Here is a 17,649-nt window from a genome sequence, read left to right on the forward strand (position 1 = left end):
ATACTTTTCATTTTATGGGGTTTACTGTGTTTCCGGATCGTGAGCTGGAGGGGTGGTTGGTTTTTGGGGGCGGTGGTTTTGAGGATCGGTATATAGGCTTGCGTACTTAGCAGTATATACACAATGCGATAGTATATGTATCGACCGTGTCGAGAATATCTGATATGTTAGTTATTTCTCGGGCCTAGACAGCTGTCTGTAGCCGTAATGTGTCTACCAACGACAATTGTTACACAAGAAACAGATGGCACTGCACTACCGTGGAACACCGCTAGTTCCCAAAGTCTAAGGAGATCAAGCTCAAGCTTAAGCTCACCCCACCTTGCGGACAGCTACACACCCGGTACAACCACATACTTACTTACCATCCCACAACCACAACCTTAAGAGATAAAGTACTGTACATACAACCAGAAACAACATTTCTCCTCCTTTCCCGTTGGAAACAAGCCCAACTCCGACAGTTAGCATATTATTGTTGCTGTTTGTTAAGTCTACTCTTTCATCTACCTACCCATTGTATGCTGACAATCCCGTCCGCGCCACCAGTCAGCCAACGGCTGCCCTTCGAGTGTCCTTAGTGGTCCGAAAGCATCACGCTTTGTGAGATTGAGGACTATGCTGATCATGTCTTTTTTGATACTTCATACTGTATAACCGCGTTGTGCCTAACTGTTCAAAGCGATATGAGTTGCTATACACCAGCCGCAAATAATGATAATTTTACCCCTTGTTCTTTGTTCCAGGCTATCCCTACAGCTCTTCTCTCCAGCAGCGGATTGAGCTCCGCTGAGACGGCTATGGGAAGGGGAGACAGTGTCGTCAAACTGTCCCGGTGTCAACGAGTCCCACGGTGTTGGGTTCCACAGGTGAGAAAGCGAGGTAGCGTGAAAGCTGAACTTCCTAACTTCCTAACTATTAGGGCTTTCGCGAAACTGGCCATCACTGAGTGAACTAGATAGTTGTATAATCCTAAATCACTAAAATCTTCGCGTGTAGGTATTCCGTAAGGCGCTCAGCTTCTTATCAAAATGATACTTTAGCATTGTTTCCATACTGTGTAGACCGAGGGGCAAGTCTCAGTTTCAGAGGCATTGCTCTAAAAGCCTCTGTTGTACCTCTCGTACTTTTGCTGCTCAAACTTGCGCTCAAGTTCCTGCCTGCACTTCATATAGCGAGAGCGAAGGTAGTCGGCGGTGCTCCCGGTATCGCAGCTCGGCTTGGACTTTCCCAAATCCATCCTCCATCCTGAGCGCGCGGGTTCTCTCCCCCGGGTAATGTTCCCACCCAACGCACCACGGTGTCTCGTCCGACATGATTGCAAGGCAAAGAGAAGATAGGAGAGGTGATTTGAATGCTCATTGCGCATGCGTGGTTTGAAGCTACTGCGGAGGGTGTCTGGCGGGCACGGAAAGAGCGGGCACGTCACTAGAACGGACGGGCCGAGCCCAGCCCTAACAACCTGCCATGGTTTCTGAACAGAGGTAGTAGACACTGCGGGCTCGTCGTTTTACGAGACCACGGTATTTTGTATGTGGGAATCTTTTTGTGTGATGATAATTTAGATTGAAGAGCAAACATCCTCAGCCGAGCCAGTTTCTACAAATACACTATCAATGTAGCCCAATTTCCGCCGCGGACTTACGATCGTGAATTGTCCTTCAGTCTCACTTTGATATCTTTTTGAAGCTCATCATTCAGGGCTGCCCTCAGTTAGCTGGGGTCCAAAAAAGCGCGTGTTCTTCCTGTCATTCGTATCCTTATTGAGAGACAATCTATTCCATCGTACATCTCTTCCGTTCACAGGAAACTTGGTTTTGGTCAGTCCAAGTCAATTGTCTGAGATAAATTGCCTGAGCTCTACTTCTGCCTGCACCTTGATCGCCTACTTGGTTGCTAGCGGGATTCTCGTTTCTGAGGTCTGATTTTCCTAATTTGCGCCCTGTTGGGCCACTTGCAGTCCTTGCAACCGATCATCCACACGGACGTGTACCGCCCAGTGGAAGACGAGCCAGTGCCAGTCATCATCGTCTGGAGCCCGTACGGCAAGCAGGTAGGCGGCCAGTGGCTAGAAGACGTGCCCGGACGCTCCAGGATGCCCCTATCCCAAGTGTCGGAGCTGCAGAGGTTCGAGGGCCCTGATCCAGCCTACTGGGTGGCTCACGGCTACGCGATCGTCAACCCGGACGCACCCGGCACGTATGCCTCGGACGGCAACATCGCGTTTTTCGGTTGACAACTCGCGGAGGACGGATACGACTTGATGGAAGCCATTGCCAGCGAGCCCTGGTGCACCGGGAAGGTGGCCTTCAGCGGGCACTCGTGGCTGGCGATCTCACCATGGTTCATCGCTGCAGAGAAGTCCCCGCATCTGGCGGCCATCGGTCTTTGGGAAGTCCTGGTGGATCTGTACCGCAACGTGACGGTGCGCGGGGGCATCCCTTCCGTGGGGTTCCTGGAGGGCCTGATCACCACGTTCGCAGGGAACCAGTACGTCGAAGACGGGCCTCGCATGGCGCTGGCAGAGACTTCGCTCAACGCGTACTGAGAGGACAAGATCGACAAGGTGGAAGACATCACCGTCCCCGCGTACGCGGTGGCGAATGACACGAACATGCTGCACACGGCAGGTACCTTCGAGGGCTTCAACCGGCTTGGGTCGCGGGACAAGCGGCTGCGCGTGCACTCGCAAAAGAAGCAAGCAGGAATCGATCCGGCACGCCCCGAGTCTTGTTTACTTGCGCTGTAGTTTCCTCACCGTCCCCGTCCGGGCGTCTTCGACTTGGATGCGATGAGTATCGGATCAGGTTATATGGAAAGCTCCTCAATTCGGCCAAGAAAGTACTCCGAGCGAGATGACGGAAGAATCTCGCTAGTGAAGGAAGGCAGCCTGCGATGATCCCGCATGCGATCTCCGGGAGGGTCCAGACACCTGCCATCCAACTATAGTACGACAGATTATTGGTTGTGGTGTATAGTAAGACGGTATAAACCAGCCTTATGATCGATGAGGTAGTGGCCCTGGCACGCCAGTTAGCAAGAATTTCGAAGGTTCCTGGAACCACTCACAGAACACCGAACAGGAAGACCGCGGACACGAAAACCCGCTTGCGGAGCTTGACGTGTAGTCGCCAAATGCGCGTCTGTGGTAGGAGGAGAAGCATCAGGTCTGAGACCGAGTTGAAGGCGCTCGAGATGATGTTGATGAGTCGGGTGTTCACGAGGCAGGATCCGTCGGTATTTAGCACATCCCAGGCTTTTGAGAGAGGGCGACAGGCGAAAATTTCTAGGAAGGTGCAGATCGTATAGAAGATGAAGTTCAGCCAAACCAGGCTGTGGCAGCTCCAGAAGAATAGGTCGCGCTAGATGGAGAAGATCTCGGTGAATTGGATGAGGATCGAGAGTTTGATGAAGAAGATGCAGATTCCGTAGATGATTGAGTCCAGGCGGAAGTACTGGTTTGGTTAGGAAGGTGTTGTGTGCTGGGACGCTGGGATGCTGGGATGCGTACGTAAAGCATCCTGATGAAATCTCGTAGGCGCAGGTTCCACTGGTCTACGCCTGGTGCAGCTTCGTTGATCAGCCAGCCCGTCGCTAGGTAGCCCATGCCGAGTCCCTTTGGAGATCAGCTCGAGGTTCGTGTTGGTTTTGTTCAGGTGGGTGTGGAGTGTACCCAGGCCAGAAGCATGGCATCTGCATATCCTGTTCAGTACTATACCCAACATCTTCCGTATACCCACGAGATACATACAGTCGGAGAATCTGAATTCGCGAACGATAAAGATCTTCGTGTACAGGCGAATGAAAACGGGAATAGAGGACAGAAACCAAGTCAGCAGAAGTATCGCACGTCCCACTAAAAGCAGGTTTGGCGGGTCATCGAGATTCGAGATTTGTCCTGAAGGAGGAGACCCTGCTGGTCTGTCCAGAAAGGAACTCATATTGGAACCGCGACTTGAAACTGCTGTGGGTGGCTTGACGGAGGCGGATCGAAGCTTTTAAGTTATGCTGAAGTATGACAAGCAGTAAGCAGCTCCAGCTGACTCTCCCCGCATTATCGTCTTAGGTACTGGTCGCAAGGCTGGGTAATCTCACCGCATCCTCATGCCAGATTTACTTTGTTTTGCTTTTCACATGTAGTCGAATCTCAAAAATATGGTCGATGTCGCCAAAGGAAAAGAAAATGGATACAGAGCGAAGCCCAGGATGCAAATGGATGAGCCCAGCGGGTTGAACCACGCAACTTGAATCCAGCACGGAGGAGTGCTCTTGCTCAGGGATACATCTAGTGACTCAAGCTAGGCACTGTTTGTTTGCTTCAAGAGTGCTGTGACACGTCAGCTGCTCACACAAGCTTCTGATTGGTTTGAAGAGTGTATTTGTGCCCATTTCAGACCAGCCTTGACATCCCTGTCGCCTCAGCGCCTCTGGTCAGCATCATCATAACTATGCTTGTTGCGCCAAGTAATCATCCTAAGTCAATGCAAGGCCTGACTTTGGTGCCTCGCATAAACAATCACACGGTTGATTTTGTACGCCAATGGAGAGCTGGTATCATGTCATGCCGGTTTCAGGGACTTGCATGTTCCAGCCGCTAAGAGGCATTACGCGCATCAGCTGAAGACGAGGCTTCGGAGTGTCCATACTGATGGCAAGTGCCAGGTCGCGAACCATCATGACAGGGTTGATTGTAACTTGAAAGCTTGGAGCTATGAACTGCCGAATTTATGGTGGTAGTGCCGAGCACCAACATATACTGGGGTCGGCGAATTAGCGTCAGAAACTGATGGGAACGACCGGACATATACTAAATTAACCCCGTCAATGACAACCTCATAGTTTAGGCGCACGGGAGGACTATCTTCGCTCATTGAATATAATATAGAGGCTTGGCTTGTTGCCCACACAATAGACAGCGCTTCACAACCCTACAAAGCTTTCATAGCAAAAGAACAACATCTCCCCCTCCAACTGAGCATGACTCATAGAATATGTACTGTACAACATCGATGTACGTATATTGGTATATGTACTGTAACCCCATCCACCTCAACATCGACTTGAATCCCATCCGCAGCTAATCCAACTAGCAATCCATGTCCACGGATCCAAAGCTACACTATACCGCCCCAATCTCTTCCACTGTGCAAGTCCAACTTCCCCTTTTCTTTCTTTCATAGAGCCCCGCCCAATGAACACATGAAAAAGCGATATTTACACATCCTGGATATAGTTTGCCGGCACACTCTTCGTCACACCTCCCCGTTCCACATCCGCCCACCCATCCCCACTATCTCGGTTCACCAGCACGAACCGATCCCCCTCAGTCATGCTCCATTCCATGTCGCTGCGGGCCTCGTAGTCATACAACGCCTCCACATAGGCCAGTTTCTTGGCGCCACGGCGCGGGGCCACGGCGGGGCCGATGCGTTTGCTGCCGGACCCCGGTCCGGAGGGTAGAGTGGAAACGGAGGCGGAGGCGGAGGAGGTGGTTGAGTAGGTAGATGCTGGGCGGTCGTGGGTGGGGACCGGGTCGACGTAGGAGGCTGGGACGAGGCCTTCGGCTCCGGTTGCGGGGGTGCGGATGCGAAGCCAGCCGGATCCGTCTGCTTTACGTTAGTTTGTACGAGGAGGGAACAGGAGTAGAAGGTGAGATGAATCCAATTTGGATAGGGTAGGGCTCGGAACGCACCATCTGGTTCCAGAATCACGATATCATCGCCTTCTTGGACAGTGACTTCATCCTCTCCCTGTGCCTGATACGGATACAGCATCTTGCCTCGGGGCTCGGAGGAAGTTGTCGGGTTGGAACTGAGAGTTGGCGTTGATGGGGGACTGTTGATGTATTGGGCCGGCGGTGGTGCAAGAATGCGGTTCCGTTTGGCAGCAGCCGCGGCGGGTTTGGTCTCTGTGGCTGGTGGCGTCGGGGTTGAGGCAGGTAATTCAGCGGTGGATGGAGAGAGACTAGCGGCATTCGACAACGAGCGGTTAGCACTGACAGCGTAGCCAGAACTGAGCGAGTTCATAGTGTCTTTGCGCGTAAGTGAGGGCGCCCCCGTCGGTCCGCTGGATGACGACGGCTCCAGATCTAAGGTGGGGGTGGAGTTGGCCAGTTCCTGTCGCTCTGCTTTGAGCTTCTTTTTCTCTTCCTTCGTCTGCTCGCCCGGGCATTCCGCCGGCACCTTCATCTCGCACTTGCTGTGGCACGTGTAGCCGCAATCGCGGCAGTCGAAGCCCTTGGCCGACAGACCCCAGATACGCTCGCCGCAGAGGTCGCAATTAGTGGGGATCTTGAACGTTTGCGACTTAAAGTTGTGATTGCGTGCGCCCAGTGATAGGTCGCCCACTACGGACATAATCGTAGACGTCTCAACTTCGGCCGTCAGGCGTTTGCGGTCAATCTCGTGCAACGTCTCTTGTAGGAAGAATATAGACCGGACCACTTCCACTTCGCTCCGTTTGTCCCTGCCCTGCCGAATCGCTTCGCGCACCCGTTTGGCCGCCTCCACCTCTCGACGCTTTTGATCCGTTTCCACTCGCAAATCGCGCACCTGTGTCTTGCTCTTGCTGAGGATGTTGCGCAGGAAGACCTTGGCAGTTTCGTCGGTTGCGAGGGCCTCGTCATCGTGCCAGACCGGGCTGGGCTCGAAGCCCACGTTGGCAGGTTCTTGTAGGGGAATGGTGTTGTGGCGCAGGAACATCAGAGAGTCGAGATGAGGGAGGTTGCGTGGGATTTCGTGTAAGAGATTAGACATGTGCTCCACACTTCTAGTCAGATAATTTTTGTCCAGCTGAGCGGCTTGTGCCCAGATTGAGTTCAGCTTCGCTACACGGGTCTCATTGAGGTCTTGCAGGCCCTGCGAACGTCAGAACTATAGCGATGGCGGGTATAGCAGAACATACATCGAGTAACTCCGGAACATATTCATGGTAAAAGCGCTCCTTCAACTTGTTCGTCACGTTGATGCTGATGAGGTATGTGTTCTGGCTCTGTTAGCGCACGAAAGAGGACGCGATTTGGCTACACACCTTGACGTTATTCATCTCCAGAATCTGCTGCTGATAAGCGGCTTGAGCCTTGGTTTTGCTGTGGTCAAACGAGCTCTCCATCTTCTTGCGTCGCGCCTCCACCTCCTGACATGCGCCGTCATATTTCCCCTTGACCTTCTTGAGGTCACTATGAGACGAGTCCCTCTCCTTCTCCAGTTTGGCGTGGAAGTCGACATGGCACTTCCGGAGCTCTTCGTACTGAGCAGCGGCTTGTTTGAGCGGCTCCGCGATCTGGACCACCAGATCCGTGCCAAACTGGTCCCGTTCGGCGGCGTGCGCCTCGATGGCGGTCAATTGCGTCGTCCAGGTGGTGAGCGAGGCACTTTCGAGGGAGCCCGGGGTCATGCTTGGAGTATCTCCTACACTCAGCGTGCTGATCTTCTTCGCTTTGCGGTCGTTGTACTTTTTACACAGCGCCGTCATTTTGGCCGCATATTCCTTCTCGATCACGCTGCGCTCGCGGTAGAACTGTTGTATCTCATCCAACCACCCGATGCCATGGGATACCTGGGGAGCGATGGCTTAGCACGGAACCTCGGATCGACCATCGGTGGGCGGTGCGCGCGCGGACGAACATGCGGGGGGGAGGACATACCCAATTGTTGACTGGTTTGAAGGCATCCTATCCGATGCTGTAATTAGCGACATTGCCTGCCTCCCTGAGTTGCAGTATCGTCGTACCTTGAGCTCTGCCCCAAAATGAGGAGCGACATCCGGGGTTGCCATGCTGACGGTCAATCCGCTGGGCGGAGATCACGGCGCAGAAAGACGGACGGGGATGCGAAACCAGGGGAAACCGGAACGTGTCGGCCTAAGGAGACCCGAGGAGACGCACAATGTGACCACCAACCACCCACAGAAGAAAAACCCTGTTGTGCGACCGATGGCAATGGCAGGAAACGGGAGGGGGGCCAAAAGAAGCCAAAGTGGACAACAATCACTAATAAGAATACCTGGGGAGAGAGAGCGAGAGAGAGACACTCTCACTGTTTTACTGGGCGATGGAAGGAAGCGGGGAAGAATACCTCTTAGGCTGGATGGAGTAAAGTGAGGTAACGGAAGATTGCCCGATGACAATACCGAACGAGGCTGTCAGGCCACGTTGGAGAGCTACGTCATTCAGCCCCATGCCGCTAGAGTAAGGTACCGTATGGTGAGGAGAGGTTCAGATGTGATTCACCGCCTACTTCAATGGGGGCTGTATGCCATCTGCCTGTCAACTGTCCCAAATAGGCATAGCGACGTTGACAGGCGGTCTGGGCTGGTTTTTCCGCGATCATTGTCTAGTGATGAGCAAATGAACAGGAACTCAAAGCATAGCAACCCGCTGTTACCAAAACTTCGCATTGTGTTGTGACTGGTACGAGTCATCTCACTTTCATTCATCCTGTCTTTCTTTCTTCGCTGCTCTTGAAAGAACATCTCTCTGACTACTCCGTTAGGGTCTCTTGTCAGAAAAAGCCTGTGTTGCGTGTTTTAGCTTCTAATTGAACTACCCCGCTGCTCCCCTCTCAGTCGGGAACTCAGCGGCCTTTTCCCCTCAAAGCACACATATTTCCTCACTTGTCATCGCCGATCCATCACAGCTATCATGGCCTCCGACGAGCAGCCTGCTGGCGGCTCTCTCGCCGACCGCATCTCCAAGCCTGAAGAACCTCAGCCTGCAGGTATGGACAACACATCGCATACCTACCTTCGACCTGACGACAGTGTCAACCTCCATCGCGGTCGATCCCATCCAGAACAACGCTAATCCAGTCCTCTTACGCAGAGACTACCGCCACTACCGAAACCACTCAAGAGATTGATCAGACGGATGGCGCTCCTGCTGCATTGGGCGGCTCCGACCTCCAGGAACCGGACTATACCGTTGAAGTCAAGCTCAGTGATCTTCAAGCCGACCCGAACAACCCTCTCTTCTCCGTCAAGAACTTTGAGGACCTTGGCCTGTAGGTTCCATGTTACATTCAACCGCATATTGCTGTCTGTAGTGAAGCTGACGTTTGTGGCTCCGTAGCGATCCCCGCATCTTGCAAGGACTAACGGCGATGAACTTCCGCAAACCGTCCAAAATCCAGGAACGAGCTCTCCCCCTTCTGCTCGGCAACCCAGCAAAGAACCTGGTCGGTCAATCCCAGTCAGGTACTGGAAAGACTGCTGCATTCACCCTCAATGTCCTCAGCCGCCTCGACCTCACCACAGAGCAGATGCAGAAGACCCCGCAGGCCCTGATCCTGGCCCCTACACGCGAGTTGGCGCGTCAGATTGTCGGTGTTATTCAGGTTATGGGCCAATTCCTCCCTAATTTGACCATTGGAACTGCTGTGCCTGCCGATACCAACGCGCGCCCGGCTAGGTTGGAGTGCTCGGTGGTTGTTGGTACACCAGGAACGGTGATGGATATGATCAAGAAGCGCATTATGGTGGCCAACAAGCTCAAGGTGCTGGTGTTGGATGAGGCAGATAACATGCTTGACCAGCAGGGTCTTGGCGATCAATGTATCCGTGTCAAGGCGTCAGTTTCGTCCACCCCGCTCCGAAGACCACAATTCCTAACAGCTTCGCAGTCTATTGCCCAGAGACATCCAGGTTGTGCTCTTTTCGGCCACCTTCCCTGCTCACGTTCACGCATACGCTTCCAAGTTCGCACCGAATGCCAACGAGATTACCCTTCAGCACGAGGAATTGACCGTCGAGGGTATCAAGCAATTATACCTTGACTGCACCGATGAAGAGGACAAGTACCAGACTCTTGTCCAGCTCTACGGCCTTCTTACTGTTGGGTCATCTATTATTTTCGTCAGGGTGCGTGGTTTGGAAGCTCTTCACCGGGATTTTGCTAACTCGGATTAGACCCGTGCTTCCGCCGTCGAGATCGAAAAGCGCATGGTTGCCGAAGGCCACACCGTTGCCTCCCTGACCGGTGGCATTGAAGGTTCTCAGCGTGATGCCGTTATTGACCAGTTCCGCGCAGGCCACGCCAAGGTCCTGATCACTACCAACGTCCTTGCTAGAGGAATTGATGTCTCGACCGTCTCCATGGTCATCAACTACGTGAGGTTCCCCGAACTGTGTCATCAGTCTCGCACCATGCTAATTTGCCATGAATAGGATATTCCCGAAATCCACCAGGCCAACCCTCGTGCACCCCGCCAAGCGGATTTCCAGACCTACCTGCACCGTATCGGTCGTACGGGTCGGTTCGGTCGTGTTGGCGTGTCGATCTCGTTCGTTTCTAACCGCGACGAGTGGGAGATGCTCAACCAGATTCAGAAGTATTTCAACACCAGCATCCAGCGGATCGACACCAAAGATTGGGACGAGGTGGAGGACATTATCAAGAAGACACTCAAGAACACCCGTGCCCAGGCGAACTTCCGGTAATTCTGGACTTCCTGCTGGTTGAAGTCACTGCTTGATGGCGGCGGATCGGTTGTTGGTTGGAGCAAATTGGTTTAACGCGAGGGCTGCACTATGGGATCCGCATGAGTTTTATGAATCTTTCCGTGATGGCTGCAAGATTGCGCACATATTAATAGATACCAGTTCACATTTGAGTTGAGTTGCTGACCAAACAAAACAAAACAAAACTGTATTTGCAGTGCTCGAGACCATCCGGGATGTTTTCTGTAGATCATTTTAAGCATAGCGTGACGATGACCAGGAATGAGCATGTGATCAGGAGTAGAAGGTGGGACAATGTGCAGTGGAGTGAGTCAGACTCAGCCAGTCCAGAAAAGCTTGAAGGTAGCCATGGAATCAAGGTCAGCAAATCCTTGGAAGATGAATCGGCTGCCAGATTGGGGCAAACACTTTGGGTCACTGGAATGAGGGGTTTCAAGGTTGGGTCAGCCGCCCTGCTGTCTCCATTCATCGTCACCGTGCAGTTTGGTGGTAGTGGATAAAGACATGCATCGACATCCCCACCATTTAATTCGCCAGATCTCAATCAAGAAATAGCAGCAGGCTTCTGATAAAGAGATTGACAGGGGATCAAGTAGTTAACTACAGTAGTTAGTATCTGAGCTTATCATTGAGCCCTGATCGACCGGGGGGGCGGCGGCGAAGATAAGGCCGGGTCCCGACCATGATAAGGATAAGGGATAAGCCGGAAGGAGGATAAGGAAGTGCGGAGAAGGGAAAGTGGAGAGGGAGGAGAAGTGAGGCAGAGGCAGAGAAAGAGAGGCAGGAATGAAAGAGAGCCTGGAAAGGGAAACTACTTGGAAAGGCAGAAGCATTGGGGCCCAAGTCACATGCAGTCTGGTATGCCCAGCACTACCACTAACTAGTTAACTAACTACTAACACTACAAACACCCCCCCCCCCCCCCCCAATCCATCCATACAAGCTACAACTTCCCTTTTTTCCCCCTCTCTCCCCTCCCAAGCTCTCTCTCCGATCGTTGTCTTCTCTTCCTCTTTGTCTGGCTTCGATTCCAGCCCCTTATTTATGTTGCCTTGATCCTCCCTCTCTTCCCCCGTCCTCTTCCCCCAATACTCTGTTTCACACTCTGTTTCCTTCCCCCGCACCACCATGACTGCCAGCATGCCGCAGCTGGATACATCCCCGAAGCCCACTGAGGCGGCGACGACTGTCGTCCAGTCGCCGACTTCCACTTCACGTTACAGCAAGCACATCGTTGTATGTTTTGCCGTGTTCTTCTCTCCGAATCAACCCCACTGATCCCCCACTTACACAGTTGACCACTTACCCCGGCCAAAGCGGGATCGACCCCGTTCCCCTCGAATGGGGCGCTTCCGACGCCAAATCGCGTGGTCCGGTCATCGTGTCTCGTAGCGCAAACCTCCTCAAGCGACGCAACGCTATGGGCGCCCACGGCGGAAGCTACAGCATCTACAACGCGCTGGCGATCGCCGCAGGGGACCTGGACACGGACTTCCGCCCGGACCTCCGCAACAGCGAGCCGACGTTCAACTTCCCGTGGCAGCCGGCCTGGGCCGACAAGACCAAGATCGTGTCCATGGACCCCTACGGCCACGACATCGTCAACCAGTTCAAGGACGAGCTCGGCGCCGGCTGGGATATCCGCCCCACGATGGCCGTCACCCGAGCGAATATGAAGCTGGCGGAGATCGGCGAGGCCGTGCGTGAGGGCAAGCTCGACGTCGACGGGTCGATCGTCGTCGACTCTGGCGGCGATGTTCGTGTCACCAAGGTCGCCGTCGAGCCCGTCTGGTATCTGCCAGGGGTTGCGGAGCGGTTTGGCGTCGACGAGGGCACGCTCCGGCGCACGTTGTTCGAACACACGGGCGGCAGCTACCCCGAGCTGATTACCCGGCCGGACCTGAAAGTGTTCCTGCCGCCAATCGGTGGATTGACGGTCTATATTTTTGGCCCGCCGGAAAGGGTCTCGGATGAGAATGTGCGGCTGGCGCTGCGCATTCACGATGAGTGCAATGGCAGTGACGTCTTCCAGTCGGATATCTGCACATGCCGCCCGTATCTGGCGTTCGGGATTGCGGAGGCGATCCGGGAGGCGCAGAATGGGGGCAGTGGTGTGGTGATTTACTTCCGGAAGGAAGGACGTGCTCTGGGCGAGGTGATCAAGTACCTGGTTTACAATGCTCGCAAGCGCGGCGGCGACACGGCCGATAAGTACTTCACCCGGACGGAGAACATTGCCGGTGTGCGCGACGTAAGTGCGTTCCAACCCTTGCGTCATGCAAACACTAACATGGTGCCAGATGCGTTTCCAAGCCCTCATGCCCGACATCCTGCACTGGCTGGGTATCAAAAAGATCGACCGCATGCTGTCCATGTCCAACATGAAACATGACGCGATCGTCGACTCAGGGATCAAGATCCTGGAGCGTGTGCCCATCCCGGAAGACATGATCCCCAACGATTCTCGCGTGGAGATCGACGCCAAGATTAATGCGGGCTACTTTACCACCGGCAAACAGTACACGATGGACGAGCTGGCTACCGTTCGTGGACGCGGTTGGGAGAAGTGGGAGGATGTTACGGTATGTGGCTTTTCTTGAAAACTGAAGCTGAAGCTGAAACTGACCGACTCTTGCTAGCACTGAGTTCACAGTCGTGTCTTGTGGTCCTTCTCACCATATTTTTGCTTTGGCGTTTTTTTGGACTCGTGATCATACCAGAATTGCATAGCTACTATTGTGAAGATCGAAATGACATGAACAGCCGCATTTGTCATTGGATTAGATCCGAAGGATATCTTCCTCATAGATTGAAACATGTCCCTCGCGCCAGTCCTCTCAATTGAAACATCCAGGAATCAAGAAAGAAACCTTCGTACACAGTAAAGATTCACGCTACACCGTAATCTCGTAGTTACCACGACCAATAACCGGCGAAGCAAATAGGATTTGGCGAGACTCAGTCAAGAAGCAGCATATATCGCCCGCAGCATCACGCACACCGGCCATGCTTGAGGGACTGCACCATAACACCTGTCGCCAAGACAACCGGTCAGATACTAAGTTCATATGAAACCAGGCTTTGTCGACTCCCAGCCCGGAGAACAAAACAGGAATGATTCGGTCTTCCGGTGCCCAACGTATGCTAACGCAAACTCACCGGGTAGTATGTTGCCGCATCGAGCAGAAAGATGAAGAGGGTTTCTTTTCTTCGAGTCGGTTGTACAAGACAGCGCAACCAGCTGTTCGATCATTTGTATTTGCTGAGGTAGGTACGCTTGGTTATATATTAGCTTGTTGGATAAAATGCTGTATATATGTCTGTACTCAAGGTCTACCAAACAAAGCTCTTGGTCTTGGAAACTGTACTATAGGAATACGTGCTGTTTCTCTATACGTGACTGCATTACCGTAGTACCCGTCTGGAGCTTAAGCTTATTGGCTCTCCCACTTTGCAATTTTTATCTGTGCTTGCATACGAGTCCTGACCGGTCTATTCTATCCTTCACGCTTCCAGTGCTTTAAACTTCGGGTTGGGCTGAGATCAAACCCCTACATCAGTTCACCGTACTCGATCTGATCAGCGAGATGTTCGGCTTTGGTCGTCGGTGACATACAGACTCTCTCTGTCGTTGAGTAGTTTGCAGTTAGCACTTATCACAATCTTAATCCCGAAATGGAGCGAGACACGCGCATCCACCCGGAGGACAACCCGATCAAGAGCTGATGTTGCAGCCGCCGAGACCTCTGTCTGTGTGTGATACTATCTCACGAGTCGGAAAATTCTGAGCGAAGACGTGAATCAGACAGATCACGAGACAATTGCATATCAAGAGGCATGCGATGCGTTGGGCCGCTTCATGGCTCCACCTGGAAAGCTTATAATGCTTATGCTGGTGCTGCTGGGTGATCGCTGCGTGGATTGGACACCTCATGTGAGAAGAAGCGGTGACTGACTACTTGCACCGAGTTTCGTGGTCCGGACTTGGGGTGTAGGAAGCGGTTGTACGTCGGGCTGACTGTTTTCCCTAGGATATGTGGAGTGAAGATTAGGTATGCGCTGAATGTTGTTTTGTTTTGGGTTTGTGTTTCGGTGGTGCTGGTTTTGAGGTCTTTTTATAGGAATGATGTCGACGCGGAACAGACTGGCGGAGTGCAGCCTTCGATGCTCCTGGAGAGCGAGCATAGATTTGAGTCATAGTCAGTATTGTCATTTTCTGTCCCCAAGTGCTTAGATCTGGAGGTGGTAGTTACTGATACTCCGCGGCCAGTGAAGATGGCCCCTTCCCGGGAATATGCAGTCCTGAACAGGAAAGTCCCGTTTCTACACATGATATACGACAATGGCTACATCACTCAAGACATTCTCAACCACCGATATGAAGGCGCAGGGACTGATTCTCACCCATACATTGTCACCTGGCTTGCGGATGACCCTCGCAATCCCATGAACTTCCGCGAAACTTCGAAATGGGCTATTAATGTGCTCGCCACGCTGGCCGCTCTCGTGCCGGCGCTCTGCTCCTCCGCGTACTCGTCCGGGCTGACCGACCTCATCGAAGAGTTTGATGTCTCCACCGAGGTTTCCCTGCTGGGGTCCTCGTTCTTCGTGCTTGGCTTTGCGTTGGGCCCATTGCTCTGGGGTGCGGTAAGCGAGGCCTATGGCCGTCGGAACGTCATGCTTGCCAGCAGTGTGCTCTTGACGGCATTCAGTGCGGGAGCGGCCGCGGCTCCCAATATGGGAGCGTTGGTGATCCTCCTCTTCTTGGCGGGCGGCTTGGGGTCCGCGGCCATGGCTGTCTCGGGGGGTGTGGTGGCCGATTTGTTCCCAGCTCTCACCCGGGGCATGGCCATGGCGGCGTATTCGGGGGTTCCATTCATCGGCGGCGTGTTGGGCCCAATTATTGGAGCCGTGGTCGATGTTTATGGCGGCTGGCGGTGGATTCAGGGTGCAATGGCCATTATATCCGCCGTGATCGCCCTGGCCGTATTCTGTCTGCTCCCAGAAACATATGCGCCCGTGCTTCTGGACAATCGCGCCAAGCGATTGAGCAAAGCAACTGGCCGAGTATACCGCAGCACGATGGCAATGCATGGCAGCAACGAGCGTTCGCTTGGTGGTCAGCTGCGCACAATCCTCGTCCGACCGTGGGTGCTTTTCTTCTGCGAACCGATCGTCCTGCTCATTGCCCTCTATAACGCCACCGTCTATGGAATCCTGTACATGTCCTTCGCCGCCTACCCAATCGTATTCCAGCAGCTTCGCGGGTGGAGCACTCTTGACACCGGGCTGAGCTTCATCGGCATCTTGGTGGGTGTTCTGTTATCGATTCCACACATCTATGTCTCCCACACGCGCTATAGCAGGAAGATGGCACGAACCCGACACCGCAGCACAGACCGGCTACCACCGGAATACCGTCTCCCGGATGCCTTCGGCGCCAGCATTGCTCTCCCCGTGGGGTTGTTCTGGTTCGCGTGGACGATAGCCCCGGTCAGCATTCCCTGGATCGTTCCCATCCTGGCGAGTGTCCCGGTTGGGTATGGGCTATTCATGGTTTCTTTGCCGTGTTATAACTATCTGACCGACTCGTACACGGTCTATGCGGCATCTATCATGGCTGCGTGTATGGTCATGGTGTCTATATTCTCGGCGGTGTTCCCTCTGTTCACCGATCAAATGTATCAGAGTCTGGGCCCACGATGGGCGGCGTCTGTACCGGCATTCCTGGCTCTGGCGTGCGTTCCGATTCCGTTTGTCTTATATAAGTATGGTCCGTTGATTCGTGCGCGCTGCTTTTATGCTGCTGAGGCGGATGCATGTCTTGATCGGATGCTCCGGGAGTCTTACGTGCAGGTTCGAGAGGTGCAAGGTGGGCAGGATGTGGGTGTAAGATCGTCTGAGATTTAAAATCGAGTATTGCGTCCATCAATAGATATTATAGACGAGCAATAACAAGCAGCATGCAAGCCATACGATCAGATTCTAGAAGCGGGGATTTATGCCGTCTCGGAGTCGTAGTACTCAATATCAAGACGCCCACCCCCTTGCCTCGAAGCCCTGTTCTTCCTAATACTCAATCTCCATGATTAAGATCAAGCTTCTCTCCATCTCAGTTCCTTACCAAGACCCACATCTGCCATCAACTCCCCCAACCTCCCATCACACAATCCCATCCACCACCCTTCCCCCCAGCCAACACCCACGCCGTCCCTCCGGCATGACGCCCCCATGACGAACCACCCCTTCACGCAGCAAAAGAAGAAACAAAAAAAGAAATTGCCGGGACTGGGACTCGAACCCAGAATCTGCACTCCACCCGCTAGGCCTAAGGCCCCGGGGGCTCTGCAATGTTAATACCACTACACCACCCCGGCTGTTGTTGACAGTAGCAGCGCCGAACACCATGATAGCTCCACTTAATTTTCTGTCGCGGGCCGCAGCGCCGCGGCCCCACCACGCTGGTGGGTCTTGAGTGTAGCTTAAGATTTCTGTCTGGGTTCCTCAAGTGCTGGAGACTTCTTGGGTCGGATTTGAGGTGTTGGGCGTTGAGTTATTGGATTTGGATGCAGGGGTAGGTTGTATAGAGATGGAGGTGGGTTGAATTGGGTGAGTTTGGTGGGTTATAAGATTAAGTTCTGGGCGCTTAGTCAACAATCCGCTCGCATGGCTTAGATGGTAAAGCGCAGCACTAGTAATGCTGAGATCCTCGGTTCGAGTCCGAGTGTGAGCATCTCTTCTTTTTTTCTCTTTTGTTGTGTTGGTTGGTCGGCTGGGAGAAGCGCGTTAGTTTGGGTTTCTTTGTTTCTGAAAGAGTGAGGTGCTCTATTGTACATGCTTTTCTTATTGTGGCTGGGCTTAACAGGCTCCGAATGATACTTTCGTATGCAGCATCACAGTGGCTTGTCGTGCCCGGGAAGCTGTCAAAGCACTGACTGCATCGATTGCTCTGTCGGTCGCTTAACTGTGATCGTCGCGTTCTTTCAGTTTGAATGTAGGTACTTCTTCATGTAGAGAAGGCCCAAGACCAAGAGTGACATATACAAGAGGAAGGATCGCTGGTGGTCGCCCACCAAACTACTTAGCAAAGCTATCCTTTCAGGGGGCCTTGAATGAGCTCCATCATCACCATCATGTTCTGCGCAAACCGCGCATGCTCTCTTGCCAGTGCCAGCACCGGTTGCGCAGCGACCA

The 17,649-nt window shown here is 53.2% G+C and overlaps 5 protein-coding genes and 2 non-coding genes across 7 annotated transcripts; 4 read left to right on the forward strand and 3 right to left on the reverse strand.

Moving 5' to 3' along the window:
- Positions 1-2,645: 2,645 nt before the first annotated feature.
- On the reverse strand, positions 2,646-3,941 carry BO97DRAFT_433014 (uncharacterized protein; the record flags this gene model as incomplete). The annotated part of the gene is made up of 4 exons (XM_025697576.1): positions 2,646-3,021; positions 3,070-3,362; positions 3,512-3,616; positions 3,741-3,941. 4 exons carry the CDS (start codon positions 3,939-3,941, stop codon positions 2,646-2,648), a joined length of 975 nt encoding a protein of 324 aa, XP_025553502.1.
- A 1,081-nt stretch (positions 3,942-5,022) lies between these two features.
- On the reverse strand, positions 5,023-8,000 carry BO97DRAFT_404303 (putative actin polymerization protein Bzz1). The gene is made up of 6 exons (XM_025694943.1): positions 7,732-8,000; positions 7,646-7,672; positions 7,030-7,557; positions 6,904-6,984; positions 5,693-6,857; positions 5,023-5,606 (listed from the first exon to the last, which is right to left on the reverse strand). Exons 1-6 carry the CDS (start codon positions 7,774-7,776, stop codon positions 5,215-5,217), a joined length of 2,238 nt encoding a protein of 745 aa, XP_025553503.1. The 5' UTR covers positions 7,777-8,000; the 3' UTR covers positions 5,023-5,214.
- A 373-nt stretch (positions 8,001-8,373) lies between these two features.
- dbp5 (ATP-dependent RNA helicase DBP5) lies at positions 8,374-10,631 on the forward strand. The gene is made up of 7 exons (XM_025694944.1): positions 8,374-8,410; positions 8,493-8,717; positions 8,822-8,999; positions 9,068-9,565; positions 9,618-9,855; positions 9,904-10,104; positions 10,162-10,631. Exons 2-7 carry the CDS (start codon positions 8,642-8,644, stop codon positions 10,432-10,434), a joined length of 1,464 nt encoding a protein of 487 aa, XP_025553504.1. The 5' UTR covers positions 8,374-8,410; positions 8,493-8,641; the 3' UTR covers positions 10,435-10,631.
- Positions 10,632-11,384: 753 nt separating this feature from the next.
- Positions 11,385-13,285, forward strand: BO97DRAFT_386935 (putative GTP cyclohydrolase II). Its single transcript, XM_025693561.1, has 4 exons — positions 11,385-11,691; positions 11,750-12,706; positions 12,756-13,037; positions 13,095-13,285. Exons 1-4 carry the CDS (start codon positions 11,584-11,586, stop codon positions 13,098-13,100), a joined length of 1,353 nt encoding a protein of 450 aa, XP_025553505.1. The 5' UTR covers positions 11,385-11,583; the 3' UTR covers positions 13,101-13,285.
- Positions 13,286-14,730: 1,445 nt separating this feature from the next.
- Positions 14,731-16,365, forward strand: BO97DRAFT_466090 (MFS transporter; the record flags this gene model as incomplete). The annotated part of the gene is made up of 1 exon (XM_025699569.1): positions 14,731-16,365. The coding sequence occupies one exon, from the start codon at positions 14,731-14,733 to the stop codon at positions 16,363-16,365; it is 1,635 nt and encodes a 544-aa protein (XP_025553506.1).
- Positions 16,366-16,735: 370 nt separating this feature from the next.
- BO97DRAFT_t92 lies at positions 16,736-16,832 on the reverse strand. The gene has a single exon. It is a non-coding gene; the product is annotated as a tRNA-Arg (tRNA).
- Positions 16,833-17,115: 283 nt separating this feature from the next.
- On the forward strand, positions 17,116-17,188 carry BO97DRAFT_t87. Its single transcript has one exon. It is a non-coding gene; the product is annotated as a tRNA-Thr (tRNA).
- The last annotated feature ends 461 nt before the right edge of the window (positions 17,189-17,649 follow it).

Source organism: Aspergillus homomorphus (genome assembly GCF_003184865.1).
Source record: "Aspergillus homomorphus CBS 101889 unplaced genomic scaffold BO97scaffold_9, whole genome shotgun sequence".
NCBI classification, from domain to species: Eukaryota; Fungi; Ascomycota; class Eurotiomycetes; order Eurotiales; family Aspergillaceae; genus Aspergillus; species Aspergillus homomorphus.